Consider the following 18,684-nt stretch of genomic DNA (forward strand, 5'->3'; position numbering starts at 1 on the left):
CCACTAAAGCATCATCGTATGGCTGTATGGTTCCAACTTTATCCTCATCCGAAAAACTCAATGTCGGTCGAATCTCCACTCTAGCCCTTTTCGGCTCAAAATTAGAGTCTTCAGCATGTAGTTGCGCTACAGATATCACCCTTGAGGGGTGAGAACCAGTTCTTCCTGGAGCAGCGAAGATGACATTAATAGTGCCCAAAAGAGGTCTTGAAGAAGCCCCTCCCTAAGCCTCTGACCCTGCTTGGTCCCTCTACATGTTGGACCTATACAAGAACTACTTTAACCTTCTCTTTCTGGCCAGCTGCTCTAGATGATTCCACAAAGTCCTACAATCCTCAATGATATGCCCTCGTTCTTGATGGTATTGACAATGAAGACTTTGGTTGTGCCTCATAGGGTCTTCTCCCATCTTGTTTAGCCACTTGAAGTATGTCTCATTCTTAATGTTTTTCAAAACTTAATGCACGGGCTCTCGGAAGATTGTGCTGACCACCTGAGTAGCATTGGACCTAGACAACCGAGCAAAATCCCTTCGGGGTCTGTTATTATTGTATCTGTCCGACCTGAAATCCCTCCTATCTAGAGGGATAACTTTCGCCTTTCTTTTGCCTTGCTGTTGATCCTCTTCAACCCGCTTATACTCGTCAATATGGTCCATGAGCCAACGCACACTCCTCATAAGTTTCTTATTCAATGACTTTCTCAAATCATGCTCAGCAAGTAGGCCGACATTGAAAGTCCTTATGGCCACGTCATCAAAGTCCCCATCGATCTCATTGAACATCTCCCAGTATTTGTCCGAGTACGTTTTCAGGGTCTCCCCTTCTTGCATGGACATGAACAACAGAGAATCCAAGGGCTGAGGAACCCTACTACACATAATAAAATGAGATCCAAACGCCTGTGTAAGTTCCTTAAAGGAATTAATGGAACTTGCCCTTAAGCAATCAAACCACCTCATAACCACAAGACCTAAAATGGAGGGGAAAACTTTGCACATCAAGGCCTCATTCTTGGAGTGCACAGCCATTCTCTGGTTGAAGTGACTCACATGTTCCACAGGGTTTGTTCGACCATTGTACATGGTGAACGTGGGTTAAGTGAACTGTCGAGGAAGTTTCCTTCCTTCAATCCTGCAGATGAAAGGTGATCTAGAAATTTGGTTGAGCGCTCTACTCATCACATCATTTACTATGCCTTTGGAAGATGAGCTCCTTTTTTTACGCTTATGGTGGTAGTCCTTATCATACGTGAAAGACTTACTAGGAGGAGTCCTTGATCTGGGCCTGTAACTGCCATCCCCTTCCTCACTAGAAGAAGAAACAGACCTTGAGGGAGTTTTTTTTTCATCCTTCATAGTGCAACTTCCTCTGCAGATGATCAATCTCCATCTACTTGTTTCTAGCATTCTCCTCATGAGAGTTGTAGCTTCCACCCTGAGATTGGCCCCTAGTATGGGTAATGTGTACACTTCCCTCCCATTCCCTTCTTTGTTCAAGATCACGGAAGTGATCTTGACGCTCAGACCCCATAGATTCTGCCTAGTTCGGACCTGAACCTACCATAGTTGAACGTTGGACTCAATATAACACCAGAAATTCCCACAAACGATGTTAATTGTAAAGACCAGATTTGAGTTCCTAGCCCAAAGGATGGATAGACTTAGGCCTAAAAAGTCAAATACAATGAATTTGTAAAGAGTGGGTTGGAAAACTAGGTTTTAATGAGTTAGACAACAAGTAAAGTGGATTCAGATGACAAGAAAATGAAGATAGACTGATTTAATCTAAATAAAATCGTCTTCGGCACAATCCGAGGAGATCGGTTCTTATATAATTCTCTCAAGTTTGATTACAAATTTAGTTTTTAGTTGTTACTGTGTTTTCTCTTAATTTTTCGATCCCCTTCTCATAGGGTATCTCTTCCATTTTATACTATCTTCCCCTTTCATCTCCACATTCTACGTGCAGATCAAATTGTTGATGTTGATCCTTATCCTATCAGCACATTCCTGAAATCTTTGGGTAGTAGCTGTAAGGCTGAAAATTACTGTTCAGGTATCACTTCCTTATTAATACAGCCAGAGAGTTAGCTGTAGAGCATTTAATGCAGTTGTGGCAGCTTTCCCTTTAGATATTTCATATCCTCCCTCTCTTCTGTTTCTTCTTAATACTTATCCTCATTAGTGGAATCGTCCAGAACATTGCTCTTGACGTCAGACCACCCCTTCTGACCTCAGCTTTGCTCAATCAAGGAAGCACTCCTCCTCGAACTGCCTTCTGGGATGATCATGATCAGATTTCACATCTTTTCTTACTAACATGGATTCTTAAGAAGGTGTTTGCTTGTCCTCGGACTACTTAATGTTTTCGGATTGGGCTCCTGGCCCAATATATATATATAGATATGTACTCCTGGGCCTATTATCCCTACACACTTGATGACATGGCAAGTTATTAGCCAATGGACATTCATGAAGTGGCATCAGTCCAACCGCAAACAAGAAGAAATGTGTGGTATGATACATCTGTGGCGTGTATTGATTGAGTTGGACATCACACCAACAGAAAATCTTTCATTCTGACATGGCTAAACATATATTATCCACATTCTCATCCCAAAGAAGAAATCAGCATGGAAGGAAATCCACATCCAATATGCGAACCAATAGGATGGCGCTGATGTGTAGTGTAGATAATATATCCTAATACACAACATCTTCTCATTCCCTTAATTATAACATAACATTGACATCTCTCTCGATCCCCTGACCCTTTTCAACATATATACACACACAAAACACATAGAAGAAGCTTATCGTGCTAAATCATGGCAACTTCCATCATCCAACGATCTGCATTTGCCGGCCACACCCACACCGCTTTGAAGCAGTCCAATGACTTCATCCGTAAGGTTGGTGGCTTTGGCGGTGGCCGCGTTTCCATGAGGCGCACAGTAAAGAGTGCTCCACAAAGCATTTGGTAACAACCTTAATTTCTTATTAATTAGCTTTAATATATATTATTATTATTATTAACTCTTTATTTTTCCTGCTGAATTAGTAAGTCATTCACATGTTTACTCAAAAAAAAAAAAAAAAAGTAGTAAGTCATTCACATTAATTAAAAATTAGTACCCATATTAATTAAACACTGTTTTCAAAGTTCATCAATTTTAGAGTAAAGAAACACTTGCAAAAGCCAAAAGAAACAAAGTTTCCTTAAAATGTAAATTAGGAGGTGGCCAACATTAGAGGCCAAACTTTCTTTTTACACGTTAATGCAGCATGTTTAAATTTTCATTCAATTCACAGATCAAAAGACAAGACAAAACAAAACAAAAATTGTTTTAATCAATTACTTATACCATGAAGAATGCAATGCTTAGGATACAAAAAATTTCACAATTTTTACTACAACTCTATCACGTGGCGAGTTATGAGTAGTGGAGGTGCAGACCCACCATTTGACATCCCCTATTCACAACTATCCATGAGATTTTTTGTGTCCCAAGCATTTTCTGAATTAAAATCCAACTTGCAAGAGTATCATTATTTTTGAATATGTTATCTATTTCTAATACATCAATTGCTGGAGTCATCCCGATTTACATATGGTGGCATTAAACATCATGAACTAGTAAATTCCTTCAAACTCCACTACCATCACCAAATTATTTATAAATCAAAATAGTCTGATTGGTGGACTCGTAATAGTCTTAGCTAAAACAAAAACTATTATACAATCATGCTGAAAGAAACTTTTAACAACCTGTTTAGTTCAACTTATGAACTCGAGAAGGAAATTATTATCATGGAAAATTTTCTCTATAGTGTTAGAAAGATAATTTGTTCATGGGAAATTCATATCAAAACTTTTAAGTCCATACCCCTTATGTTAAACTACAAACTCACATAATTAACCTGTAAATGTGACAAATTAAACAGGTATGGCCCAGACCGCCCAAAGTACTTGGGGCCATTCTCTGAGCAAACTCCATCATACCTTACTGGTGAATTCCCTGGTGACTATGGCTGGGACACTGCTGGATTATCCGCAGACCCTGAGACATTTTCTAGGAACCGTGAGCTGGAGGTGATCCACAGCCGATGGGCCATGCTTGGAGCTTTGGGCTGTGTGTTCCCTGAAATACTCTCAAAGAATGGTGTCAAGTTTGGTGAAGCAGTTTGGTTCAAGGCTGGTGCACAGATTTTCTCTGAGGGTGGTCTTGATTATCTTGGCAACCCAAACTTGATTCATGCACAAAGCATCTTGGCAATTTGGGCTGTTCAAGTTGTGCTTATGGGCTTCATTGAAGGGTACAGAGTTGGTGGAGGACCACTCGGTGAAGGACTTGACCCCATTTACCCTGGTGGTGCCTTTGACCCACTTGGACTGGCTGATGATCCTGAAGCATTTGCAGAATTGAAGGTGAAGGAACTAAAGAATGGGAGGTTGGCAATGTTCTCCATGTTTGGTTTCTTTGTACAGGCTATTGTTACTGGAAAGGGTCCAATTGAGAACCTGTTTGACCATGTTGCTGACCCAGTAGCCAACAATGCATGGGCCTACGCCACTAACTTTGTCCCTGGAAAATGAAGAAACTCTGTTGTAATTTGACTCCTTAATCCTGTTGTTTGTGTTCAACTTTTTATTGTTCATCAGTATAAATTAAGCGGATTCTATTTTATAAAACCCTCAATCAAAAGGTAAAACTTTGATAGTTGAATCACCATATCCGAGGATACACTACTCCTTTGGGATGAGATCTCACTTGGGTGGAAATGCATTAGTTACCCATCATGCCAAACCTTTGTTTCTTAGCTAGTGCAGTAAATGATCCGAGCTTTGTTGAGGATAGAATGTTAAAGCTTGGTTTAACAATAAAAGTAAAATATTCAAACTCGACTTGAGCTCAAACCAAATGTACAAACAATGTTTGAACTCAGCTTGGATCATCTTAATTCATTAGTCAAGCTGAGTTTGAACTTAATATCAAACTGTTGAATGCGAGATCCAACTCAAGTACATTATCCAAGTCCATAATAAGTATATTAGCAAACTCATTTGATTTGGATAAGTGGTCCCAACTCTCAATTAATTAAAGGTTGAGTAAGATATGAGTTTATTTTCCAAACTCATATCAAGCTTATTACCAAGTGCATAAATGAGCCTAGGCTCACTTGGTTTTTATCAAGCTTTATTACTCACAAGCCTATTCATAAATAGTTTTTATTGCTCTGGATTGAGTTGTTTACCAAACAAGTTTTAAACTAAATCTCAAATTTGGCTTGTTTATAAACAAAAAACATGAATGAGCTTTTTATTGAGCCAAACTCAAGCCATTTATGAACAATTTGATTCACTTACAAACCTAATCTTAGGGTACAGTGCCCAATATAAATAGTTCACCAAACCAAAGTACAATTAAAATAAGTTATATAAATATTATGGGTGCCTCTTTGCGCTATTGGGCTACAGCTTTCTGCAGGGGGTAGGGGTGTCCACGGGTTGGGTCGGTTCAAGTTTGGGCTCAACTCGAAACCAACTCGATTGTTGGGTGGTTAGATGGCGAACCTGCCGCCGATTGTGAAAAATCACAGGTCGAGTCAAATTGGGCTTGGGTGGATAGCGGTCAAATCTGACTCCGACCGAAAGAAAAAAATCAAAGACCAATCTTGAAACAAATTCCACAAATCTGAAAGAACAAATCTACACTAAAGAACAAATCTACAAACCCCAAATACCAGTAGCCCACAAATCCGAAGAACATAAACAAAGATAAAAGAACTGATAGTAGATTTGAACATGCAAGAGACTGAAACAAAGAAATAAAGAGACAAAATGACTGAAAATCAAACCTGAGAGAGATAATTTCAGATCAACAATGGTGCGATGGAGGAGAATCACAGATCAAGGAGAATCGCAGATCGATGGAGGTTCGAAGATTTAAAGTTCAATGGCTCGAAGATATAAAGATCTAAAGTTCTAAAGATCGGTGGAGCTTGTTGGCTGTTGAGAGATTGAGAAAGTGAAAGAGTGAGAGACTGAGTGAACTCAGAGAACTGAACAGGTGAACAGAGATTTGTTAAGTGTTGGGTTATATATCACAATTGGGTCGGGTGGATCGGGTTTTGGAAGGGGAGACCTGCCACTCGACCCACCAGAATCGGTTTGAGATGGTAGGGACTCACCATCGACTATCAGGTCGTTAGGTCGGACCGCAGTCGATTCGGGTCCAATCGGTTTGGCCAAATGGGTTGGGTCTGCAGTTTTGTTGGACACCCTTGGTAGGGCGTAGGGAAGTTAGGTTTGGCTCTCTCTGCGGGATTCCCGTGGAATCAATTTGTGCACAAGACCAAACACTCCAAACAAAGAAAAATATGCATACGTATATGTATATAGTAACAGCGGAATAACTGTTAGTCTGAGAATGTTAGCTGCAGAAATAAATAGTAATAACAACAAACATAATAACCAAAGTAAAAGGGTTCTTTGAAGGATATATACTAAAAAGAGCCCAAACTTCAACTTACTTAACCTTATTACCCTACAAGGCCATAAAGTTACGTAGTTTAGAGAGTGGGTCAAAATAGCTATCCTCTCGATTGAGATGACAAAGGGAGGGAAAATGTTGCCTAGTGATGCATGTTAAGTCTGCCGTGTATACTCTACTTTCTCAACTCTCTATCCTCTTTTATGTTTCACTTTCTTTTCCTCTTTCTCTCTTCTTTCACTTTCAACTCACTATTCTAATTCTCTTGGTTACTATGTTCTCCTTGTTACCATGTGTGTTACCCCATATTCATGGGTATTGTTCCTTTTATACCCAAGATTAAGCCTAGGTGATTTCCCTTTTTTGCCCTTGCTTTTTACCAACAATTTTGTCTATCATAGGCATTCAGCCAACACAGACAACGTACCGTTCTGGCCTTGTGTAGATGGGTTCAATTTCACTACCTTTTGGCTACCAGAAGTGGGTTTAGTCCCACTACTTGCTTAGCAATGAACTTCCTTCCTCTTTTGGGCAAAAGCCAATCTAGCCATAATACCCTTATCTCCCTCATTCCTCTAATAGCAAAACCTCATTAATCTCTCTTGTCCTCACTCCCTAACATGCATCAGATGATTCCCACCTTTCCCAGCAGAGCATCTCCCAAAAGGGGTCTTAGCAGGATACCAAAACTACGTTTTTCCCCCTTTCACCAAACCACACCCTCTATTCCTTTTTAGCCGTGCGCCCTAACTCCTTTGCATTGGTTGGGTTGCAAGTCGATCCAGCTGCTTCACTTCTTGTTCTTTGGCTTCTTCCTCTTCATGTGTTTCCTGTTGGCTTTGATTTCATCTTATTTCTTCTTCACACGTTTCCCGCCACTTTTGATTTTGTCTTGTTTCCTATTCACGCGTTTCCCACTAGCATGACTTTGTCTTGTTTCTTTGTGCATTTCCTGCCATTGTGGCTTTGTCTTGTTTCTTCATGCATTTCCTGCTACTGTGTCTTGGCACGAATTCACCTTGTCTTACCTCTGTAGAATCAAAATTCATCCTTATCCCCTTATACAAGGGCATTACAGGCTTTTTGCTATATATTAGGTTGGGCCTGCTAACCCCTTTTGCTTTCTTTTCTCTTCCTTTAATTCTGTTGGGCCTCACTTATTAGGCTCTATTTTTATTCTCAAAATACTCTTCCTTTTTAGGCCATCACTTGGACCTTATTTAAGCATTCTCTTTTCTTTGGGCCTTTGGAATACAACCCAATTACTATCTCTTTGCTCATACTCTATCTCATCTTTTGGGGCTTTCCTGAGCTTTTTACCTCATAGGCTCTTGGATACAAATTTGCAAAAACGGGTATAAACAAATATCAAAGCAAAAAATTTAAAGAACTTCATGCATGTGTATTACATGTTCAAGAATTATAATTAGCAAATCATAATGGCATGTTAGCTATAAATAAACGATTTAACAAAACATGATAAAGGTAAAGTCAGAAAATATATAACAAAGCAACCTATTCTAAGTTGCATAAATGTGATTGAGATGTATGGATATGCATGCACATGTGAGGATGCAAATATGGAAATCCTAGATGCGAAATCTAGATGATAACATACTTCACATGTGAAACAAAAATTCATATTAGTTGCAGATCAAAGAATTTAATAATCTAGCCTATGATTCATCATTCCATGATGATTTAATTTGCTTCTTCATGAGAAAATAGAATAAAACTAACCTATATGAGGTGGACAATTTTGTAATATGGACCGGACCTTAATTTTGTTTTTCCACAATTTTTATGAGATGCAAGGAAAACTAGTACATACTAAAAAATAATTTAATGGTGCGTGCAGATTTTATTTAATGAAAAAAAAAAAAAACACAAACACAAACACAAACACAAACAAACAAACTCTAAATTACAATAAATCTAGATTACATGACTAGCCTAAACGTATGGATCGACACATCTAATCAATAGATTCATGAATAACATATTCCAAATGATGGGATAGATTACTTAAATAGTCAAATCAAGGGAACATGTAAATGCATGATCATGGGATTTAATAAATGATTGAAGATCTAAACTATCATGGGAAAATTCCATCCTAACACATATTTTTCAAAACACATATTTTTCAAGACTTTCAGTGTCAAAAAAAATAAAAAATAAAAAATTAACTAAACATCTTATGTAAAAAAAAAAACTAACTAACAAGGAAATGAAGATACATGCATGCATTAACTAAACTTTCTCACTCTTTGAACTATCTTTGATCTAGGAGATCTCCATTCATTATATATCATATCATATCATATTATTATATATAATAAAAGTTGGGCTTAGACGCTGCGATTGCGCCATGTGGCTTCACCAAATTGCAAAAATTTTATTAAATTTTTAGATTTTTAAAGAACTAAAAAAGAATAGTATACTATCAAGACTCTAATTTATTCTTATCATTAAATAAAATTATATTAACATTATTTTTTATTTGTTAGGATATATTTCTTAAATTAAGGGATAATATTTAACATACAAAAATTTAATTTAGATAATATTTATCATCTAATTAACATTATTTTTTTATTTGTTAGGATATATTTCTTAAATTAGGGGATAATATTTAACATACAAAAATTTAATCTAGATAATATTTATCATCTAAATATTCAAAATTTAATATTATTTTAATATCACAATCCAAATTCTTCAAGAGTTGATTAATATAAATCTATCCCAAGAAATTGTATATATCTCCAATAATTTGATAATCTCTATTTATTCCAAAAAAGTATATATCTCCATTAATTTGATAATTTCTACATTGATGACATTTAAAATTCGGAATTCTATTTGTTTATCTTCACACACGTCTCTCCATCTTGGCAGAAATCCTATTCGTTTGTCTATAAAAAGAAAATCCACGCACACATCTCTCCCACAAAATTCTCTCTTAGTGGGTTTAGACTTTAGACTGCTAATCTCTTTCTAAGGAAGTCATCTCTATAATTTTCATAGTTTGCGCTATCGCTACCAAGAAAATCATAATTTTCAGTTTGCGCTATTGCCACCACCAAGAAAATCATAACAATGTGAGTAATCCTTCATTCTTCCTCTTCTTCTATTTTATTTTTTTTAAAAAAAAAAATTATTGAAGAATATTATAAATTATGCCTTGGGAGTAATCCTTCATTCTTCCTCTTCCTCTATTTTTTTTTTAATTTTTTTTTTATGAAGAATATTATAAATTATGCCATGTGATATATAGACTAATAATTATTTATATATCAAAATTCCTTATAGCTATCAACCACGTTCTCTTTCTCTCTTTTTATTTTTTTTATTTTTTTAATTTTTTATATGCTACGTTATGTTGAATCAACTCTTTTTTCTTTTTCTTTTTTTTCCATTTTATTCATATGACCTTTTTTTAATTCCAATTTTTATGGGATAAAAACAAATATATTGATTAGATATTTTTAATTTCAATAAGATTTAAATGAATTATATTTCAAATGGAACTCTATCAATATATATAACCCTATATATCCTTTTTGGAGTGAACCTTATTTCAATATGTGAAAGCCTGAATCCCATAACAATGCAGGTATGCATTCTTTCTTCTTTTATTATTACTATTTTCATTTTATTTATTTTCTTTAGTGTTATTATTGGTTTTTTGTCTTCATGTGATTTTAATTAATGAATTCAAAACATTCGAAAACATTGTCAAGTTTCTAATGGCTCCTTCTTTGTTTTTGTATTTTGTTTATTCTTGAATTATCAACTTTAATTTTAATTTATAATATTATCAAGATTATATTAATTTTAGATTTATCAATTGTTTGGTACGTTTTTTTTAAAAATAATTATCAATGTAAAATTCAATTTGGAATTATCAATTTAATTTAGTTTTAGGAAGAAATCTTACCCCTTATTTTAGTGAGATAATAATTTACACTTGATAATTTTTTCTTTTATTTTTATTGAATCTATTAAAATATGTAATTATTTATACATTTATTTTATAAGCTTTTTCATAAAACCGTGCAACGGACGAGCATTCAATAAAAGTTGAGTTTAGACACCATAATTGTGCCATATGGCTTCACCAAATTGCAGAAATTTTATTAAAATTTTAGATTTTTAAAGAACTAAAAAGAAATAGTATACTACTAAGACTCTAATTCATTCTTATCATCATATAAAATTAGATTAACATTATTTTTTTATTTGTTAGGATATATTTCTTAAATTAAGGGATAATATTTAACATACAAAAATTTAATTTAGATAATATATATCATCTAATTGACATTATTTTTTTATTTGTTAGGATATATTTCTTAAATTAAGGGATAATATTTAACATACAAAAATTTAATTTAGATAATATTTATCATCTAAATTTTCAAAATTTTAATTCTACTCTAATTAAAAGTCTATTTTAAAAATTTTCTAAATTTAAATCTCATCCCACGTTTTTGTTGTTTCTATTTTCCTCAAGTTGCAACTTAAATTTTATTAATTATTATTATTATTAAATTAATATTATTTTATTAGAATATCAAGTTACAAAACTTGATTATTAAGGGATAAGCAAAATCCAAATTCTGCAAGAGATGATTAATATAAATCTATCCCAAGAAATAGTATATATCTCCATTAATTTGATAATCTCTATCTATGCCAAAAAACAGTATATATCTCTATTAATTTGATAATTTCTACGTTGATGACATTTTAAACAAAAAAAAAAAAAAACTATCAGAATAAGAAGTCTGAGAAGCAGCATCCAAAGGAATACAAGAGGTTCGACTTGAAGAAGCTTTCATATGAGGAAAGGCAGGCCAAATTGATTGAGAGATTGAATGCTTTTAACTCCATAGCCAATGATGATGGGGATGATGAGTGAAAGTAGTGTTAGATTCAGTGCTTAATATTTGTTGATTATCTGTGACACATTTTGTTTTTTTGTCAGCGCAACTAAGAACCTAGCCGTGTTTTTCTTTTTTGTTAAATTTGTCATTTTTGCAGGTTGTCTTTCATCATCTAGATGTTTAAGTAGATATGAATTTTTGCATCATTTATATATAAAAAAATATATATCAACTACGTTCTCTTTCTCTTTATTTATTTATTTATTAGCATTACATTGATTCTTCATCTCAAAGATGAGGCTTCCATTGCCACTATGGACAGATACGTATCTCATGCAAGCATATATGAACTTAAATTGCGTTTCAATATTTTGAATTCTTTATTATTTTGCTAGATGTGATTAGGCTTAAAAGTATATGCTTCATTATTTTTCTAGATAATTTAAATATACTAAAACTAAGTTAATAGGATTTATTTTATATAATTTATCAAACAAAATGAAATAAATTTTGTCAAGTATGATTTATTCATGTTGTTCCCTTTTTACTTTTTATTTTTATTTTGAATATCAGCATTTATTTATGTAAAGTGTGCATAGATGTATCCGTTTGCAACATTAATTAATATTTTTTTGCTAATTATTAGTATAATTTTCTATACCCAACAAATTCTTCATTAATCTTTTTATATTTTTGGTTTTTAATTGCAACATTTTGGACCATCATTATAAACTAAATTTTTTTTCCTTGCAATTATGGAACTTATTTGACTAAAGTAGTAAAATCAAAGTGGAAATGATAGCTCTTTATAGAAAAAAAATTATTTTAAAGCCAGGTATTAAATGGTCATAGACTCATATGCAATTTTACAATCAAAATTCATTTTTTTTTAACTTGGTTTTTTTTTTTTTTTCTTGATTTTGTTTTCTAGGTTTGTCATAAAAGATTCCAAGCATCCTAAGAAAGTTGAGTAATCTATATGTAGAGCTCTACAATTTTTTTTTTTTTTCATCTACAAGTAGTGTCTCTCTTACAATTCAAACTATTCATTTTCTTTTTGTTTCTCAAATAAATTTTGTATTAAATGAATTTATGTATAAAATCGTGCAATGTACAGGAAGCAAAAATTATGATAGGTTCTATAATTAGAACAAATTAAAGGTCATTATTCTTCCTATAGTTCAATCTCTTAAAAGTGGCCAATTTTTATAATACTATGTCTAAAGATTTTAATAAAGAACAATGTCGAAGAAGAACAAGGATACTTTAAAAACATAGTGTACAAATAAGTATTCAAAGATTTTCCAAAGGAAAAAAATGCTTCTAACATTTTTTTAATCATTGATATTATTTTTAACAATACTTCAAGTCACTAACAAATTAGTACTTATTTTGTTATAATAATTATTAAAATATATAATTATTTATACATATATTTTATAAGTTTTTTCATAAAACTGTGCAACGCACAGGTCTATAACTAGTATATATATATATATATATAGAGGGTTGAGTTTAAATTACACCTAGTGTAACTTTAAGCAATGTTACACCACTCAATATTTTTTAATTGGATTTGAATATTGACAAATCCACTATTAGATTACATTATCTTTATATATTCTCTATACTTGCAAAATTTTAAGATGATCAAAGATTAATAGTTATATTATCAATTAATTGTTAAAATTCAAGTTTTTGTAGTTTAAAATTATACATAAAAGATGAGTTTATAGATCAAATGATAAATAACATCCGATTGATATAAAAATTGGCATGCATGTTAAGAACATATAGAATATATAATTCTACAGTTAGATTTTCAAAATATTAATCCAATAACAAGTTATTGGGTGGTGTAACATTGCTTAGAGTTATAGCAGATGTAACTTAACTTGAACCCAACTCATATATATATATATATATATATGTATGAGATGGGTTCAAATTACACCTAGTGTAACTTCACAAGAATTACACATTTTTGGGACTATTGATTAAGGGTCATCAAATAGCCCATGGCCTACGGGCCGACCCAAAAACCCGGTAGCCCATCGGGCTAATGGGCAGCCCAGCCCGTTGTTATTGAGGCCCATGGGTAGCCCACTAGCCCAGTGGGTTAAGCCGTGGGCTAGTTTTTATGCCCATGGGCACCCGATGGGCTAGCCCAGTAGCCCAGCCCGTTGGCCCAACCCGTTGCCCAGTCCAATAACTTAGAATTTTTAACAAAAATATATAAGAAGTGTATGAATGATTGATCTTGAGATATTGTAATAGAATTTCTTAAGAAAACTCTTCCAACCACTAAGATACTTAAAGTAATTGTGCTAAACTTAGTTTACTAAATATATATTTTTCTAGTAGTCTAGCAAATTTGAATTAACCATTTGATTTTTTATTATTAAAGATAAAAATAAAAAACTATTTGAAGCTTTATTTAAAAAAAATTAAATAGATTTGACGATAAAAAAAAATTGTAATTAAGTATTAAACTCTTTGATCCTTTCCTTTTACAAAAACTAGATTGATTATTCCCTTATTAAAAATTGATTATTTATTTTTAAAAATAATAAAATAATATGTTAACACAATCTCATGGGTAGCTCATTAGGCTCAACTTAGTAACCTAGCCCGTTAAAGACAAAATGGGCATTGCCCATGGGCAGGGTCATGGGTTGGGGTTTTCTCGTTCGGCCCAGCCTGACCCGGCCCGTTAACTAGTTAATAGCCCATTATGCCCAGCCCATTGTGCCCTTGGGCCAAGTAAAAATGGGCCGGACCAGCCCGACCCGGCCCATTGACGACCCTTACTATTGATTTGTATTAGGTCTAAAGGTGAAAAAAACACTCATAGTCATGTATTTATTGTTCACTAAAAACTAGTAACTATGTCATTAATTCTTCTTATTAAAAATAGAAAAATAAAAAACAGCATTAACTCTCCGCTCTCCATCATCATCTTCATCTTCTCTCCCTCTCTCACATGGTCTTGTGTTCTATCTTCAATGTACTTTCACCCTCAACAATGGAAAAACTTAGAGCCTTAAGTCAAGATGTGCCAAATTTTGGAAGGCTACTCAGAATCACATAGTTGGGTGAAGCTTGAAATAGTCTTGAGCTAACAAGAGTCCTTCCAAAGGTCATAAAGGGAACCAAAAACCTTCATACTGGTAGAGGTCAACTATCCAATTACGTCTATTACTTCTTGGGAGGGTTGCAATGATCTCTTTGTATTTTGATATGGGTTTCTGTATCAACCCTATCGTCCTTTTCTTATTACTTTATATACCATGGTTCATTTTGGAAGGATAGGACTCCATTGACAGAAAGCAAAACCATCTTAAAATATATTGGGAAATGGGAATGCATACAACTCATGGGTGGCGCTACACTATTCTCAGGGGTTCAAATGAACACCCTGACTTCAAAAAAAAAAATATATATATATATATATTATATATATATATATTAATTTTGTTAGTTTAATACCATAATTTTTTCTTAAAAATATTTTTGCACACCTTGAATTAAATTTTGCACACCTTTATTTTAAGTATTTCCAACTCTAAGAATAAAGAGTAAGTGTTTGTGAATGGTAAGTGTCACTATTTTTTATAAATATATATTATGTGTGTGAGTGTATCTAATATTGATTGTGTGCATTACTTTTTGTTATAATGTTATTTGTGTGAATTATAATGTGTGTGGATGTTTGTGTATACAATATAAGTATAATTTAAATTTATATAATTTAATAATTAGGAAATAGAGATGGTTTGTTACATATTTGTGTATTGTTATCATGTTATAATAACTTTTTGTTATAAAATTAGTAAAATTCAAGAAAAAAATCGTAAAGTTAGTGATTGTCCAAGCATTTGATTGGTTAAGTAGACACTGGTGTATAATTTTATGTATGAATGAGTGTGGTTGTATATATCAATAATTAATACAAAGTCAATGACTTTAGTTTAGTCATTTAGTTTAAAATATTTTTATAAAAACAATAACAAATAGATAATAAAAACTGCATAAAAATAAAAATGTTAGATAAACTTAACAAAATAAAATGATTGTAGGCTTATACCTACCCACATTGGCAATAGATACTCATAATTCAAAATTTGAATACTTGTAGAAGGAAATTGTAAAACTTCATGTATTAATTTTTTTTTTTTTTTGGTCGATAACTCGATATATTCAAGTTCTTTTTTTATTAAAATTTTTTAATGACCCTCCTAAACAAAATTCCTGGAGCCGCCCTAACAACTGGATGGGAAGGAGAACTATTATATAAACAAGAAGTTGAGTTCATTGCGCATTTCTTGTCAATCTACTTTTATGATGTTGTTGACCACTTGCTGATAATGTGCTATGCATTTATAGGGAACAATAAATATATGACTATCAGTTTTTTTTCTCCTTAAATCTAATACAAACCAATGGTCCAAAAATGTGTAACTCAAAAGAGTTACACCAGGTGTAACTAAATCATTAATTCTTTTTATTAAAAATAGAAAAATAAAAAACAGCATTAACTCTCTGCTTTCCATCATCTGCATCTTCTCTCCCTCTCTCACATGGTCTTTTTCCCTCAAAAAAAGGAAAATCAGCATGTTCATAATTTTGATAGTAATGATCAAAGTAAACTTCTTTAACAGTCTGAATATATAAATTATAAATATAAATACAAAGACACAACAACACTACCACCGGCCAGAAAAGAATGGCTCTGATACCATAAAGGGGGAAGGGGACACACAGCTGAAGGAAGAGATGGAGACGAAAGCACAGTAATATATATGTTGAAAGTAATGTAAGCAAAATAGATGAAAGCAATAATGTAAGGCGGTAGAACCAGCCAAGCAATATATAGCAAGATAATTCAAGTAAATAAAAGCAATTTAGAATCGTCCGGTATGGCAGTAATCCGTCCAAGGTGGCGGTAGCAACAAGTAGTATAATGAAATAAAATTAACTGAAAATACNTGTTTTAGAAGTCTTTGTTGAGTTGTGTGTTGAATCTTTTGTGAGATCTGAGAGGTGTTTACCTTCAAACACACATATAGAGCTATCAAGATCAAGATTCACATCAAGAACTTGATGATTGTTTCAGTTGCTGCATAAAGAACATTCAAGAAGATCCTAAACCTTTGAGTAGAGTCTCAAAGTCACAAGTAGGAGAACTTGTGCTGGTGCAGATTCAAGGAAAGAAGTAGTCCATGGACTCAGAGCTATCACGTGGTCGTGGTAGTGAGTTTTCTACACGGAGTAGCATTAGGATGTTAGGGGTCTAAGTCCTATTGTACAAATTTCAATTCTTTCATAGTGGATTAGTTTTTACCTTAAGGATAGCTAGGTTAAATTTTCCCTAAGTTTTTTACTAGTTTGATTTTCCTGAGTCATTAGATCTAAGCGTTCTTTACTTTCTACATTATATTTGTTTTGCTCACAATAGTTTTACCTAGACTTGAATAGAAAACTTGTTAATCAACTTGGCTTAATATCAAGTTAAACATATTGTGTTAAGGGGTTTAAGAACCTAACAAGTGGTATCAGAGCAGGTTAGCTCTTGTTTTAGCTCTTGTGTTAGATCTCTTGATCTAAGAGTTGATCTTTGGCCCCTGTTGTCATGGACCACAGTCACTCTTTTGTGATCCCTCCACACTTTCATGGAAATAATTATGCCTATTAAAAGGTTAGGATGAAAGCCTTCCTGAAATCTATAGATGAGAGAGTGTGGAATTCCATTGAATATGGAAGAGAAACACTCACTACTTCTGTTAGTAAGTAGTCAACTTCCCAAAAAGAAGCAGCCGCTTTTAATAGTAAAGTTATGAATGCTATTTTTAATACTGTTTCTATGGAAGAGTTTAGAGAATCTCAAATATTGAGGTTGCTTATACTGCTTGGAAAATTCTCCAAACTGTGCATGAAAGCACAAAGACAATTAAAATAAACAAGTTGCAGCAGTTGGCGACTAGGTTTATAAGCATTAGAATGTTTGAGGATGAAAGTTTTGATATTGTTAATTTTTCATATAATTTGGATGAAATTTATGATCAACCTAGGATAGTTAGGAAGATTCTTGGATCCTTAACTAAGGACTTTAGACCCGAAATAACTACCATTACTAAAAGCAAGGCCATCCTTGTTGATGAGCTTGTAGGATCTCTACAATCCTATGAGTTAGACCTACCCAAAACTAACAAATTCAAATCAATGGCTCTTAAGTCAGTTGATGATGTTGATGATAATGAATTTGATGATGAACTTTCTTTTACAAAGATTACATATTTTACCAAAAACTTTAGAAACTTTTTCAGAAATAACAATAGAAGGGCAAGAGGTAGAAACAATGCTGAACTTAACTCTAAGAAAAATGAATCAACTGAAATCAATAATACTAAAAAATCAAAAGAAAAAGTTGGTCAATCTTCTAGTAATTCTCTAGGTCAACAATGTTTTGGTTGTCAAGGGTATGGTCATGTGAAATCAGAATATCCAACATTTTTGAGATCAAAGGGTAAAGCAATGGCTATAACCCTTAGTAATAGTGAAGTTTTTTATCATGAGTCTGGAAGTGATGAAGATGAAAACTTCTTTGCTTTCATAGCTACTGCTGTAGTTAATGAAAGTGATTTGCTTGAAGAAAACCCTTTTGATGTGGAACTCTCTAAGAGTGCTGACTTGCAAGAAGCTTATAACAAGTTATGCAAGGTTGCTGTAATGGATGCAATGAGTGTGGATTTAGGGCTAAAGAAGATAGTCGTTCTTGAACAAGAAAAGAAAAACTTGTTGCTAAATTTTCTTGATGCTAATGAACTGGTAAATAAAGTGAAGGCTAAAAATATTAAGTTGGTTGAAAATGTTAAGAACTTAGAACTAGAGTTGTTTGTTGCTATAGAACAGTCAAATAGGTCTGCTAGTTTTAAACTTGATCATATGTTGAGTATTCAGAAGTCTTCCTTAGAAAAATCAAGTTTAGGTTTCGTTGATAGCATCTCTGTGTCTGAAACTCACTCCACAAACTTTGTTCCTTCTTCTAAACCATCTAAGATAGAAGTTGTTAAGCTAAAAGAAGAAGTTCCTGGTCCTAGGAAGATTAGGGTAGATCTTAAAAAGTCTAAGTCTAAGAGTCCTAACTTCCCTAAGGATAAGAAGCATGATAGACCTTTGTAGGTTTGTCATTTTTGTGGAAAAGCTAGGCATATTCACCCAAACTGTTTCAAGTTGCAAGCTACTAAGAGAGCAAATGAGCAAAAAGTACTTGTGCCTCAAGCACAAGATCCTATGG

General features: G+C 33.3%; 2 protein-coding genes across 2 annotated transcripts; one reads left to right on the forward strand and one right to left on the reverse strand.

Moving 5' to 3' along the window:
- Positions 1 to 457: 457 nt before the first annotated feature.
- Positions 458 to 1,084, reverse strand: LOC136065615 (uncharacterized). The gene has a single exon (XM_065769099.1). The coding sequence runs from the start codon at positions 1,082 to 1,084 to the stop codon at positions 458 to 460; it is 627 nt and encodes a 208-aa protein (XP_065625171.1).
- A 1,666-nt stretch (positions 1,085 to 2,750) lies between these two features.
- On the forward strand, positions 2,751 to 4,734 carry LOC111990473 (chlorophyll a-b binding protein 5, chloroplastic). The gene is made up of 2 exons (XM_024022248.2): positions 2,751 to 2,981; positions 3,947 to 4,734. The coding sequence occupies exons 1-2, from the start codon at positions 2,830 to 2,832 to the stop codon at positions 4,596 to 4,598; spliced, it is 804 nt and encodes a 267-aa protein (XP_023878016.1). The 5' UTR covers positions 2,751 to 2,829; the 3' UTR covers positions 4,599 to 4,734.
- The last annotated feature ends 13,950 nt before the right edge of the window (positions 4,735 to 18,684 follow it).

This window comes from Quercus suber, unplaced genomic scaffold (assembly GCF_002906115.3).
Source record: "Quercus suber isolate HL8 unplaced genomic scaffold, Cork oak 2.0 scaffold_1052, whole genome shotgun sequence".
NCBI classification, from domain to species: Eukaryota; Viridiplantae; Streptophyta; class Magnoliopsida; order Fagales; family Fagaceae; genus Quercus; species Quercus suber.

Coding starts and splice junctions, on each gene's coding strand:
- LOC136065615 (XM_065769099.1), bottom strand. CDS start 1,084: ATGTACAATGGTCGAACAAACCCTGTGGAACATGTGAGTCACTTCAAC.
- LOC111990473 (XM_024022248.2), top strand. CDS start 2,830: ATGGCAACTTCCATCATCCAACGATCTGCATTTGCCGGCCACACCCAC. Junction 2,982..3,946: donor AGTGCTCCACAAAGCATTTG/GTAACAACCTTA, acceptor CAAATTAAACAG/GTATGGCCCAGACCGCCCAA.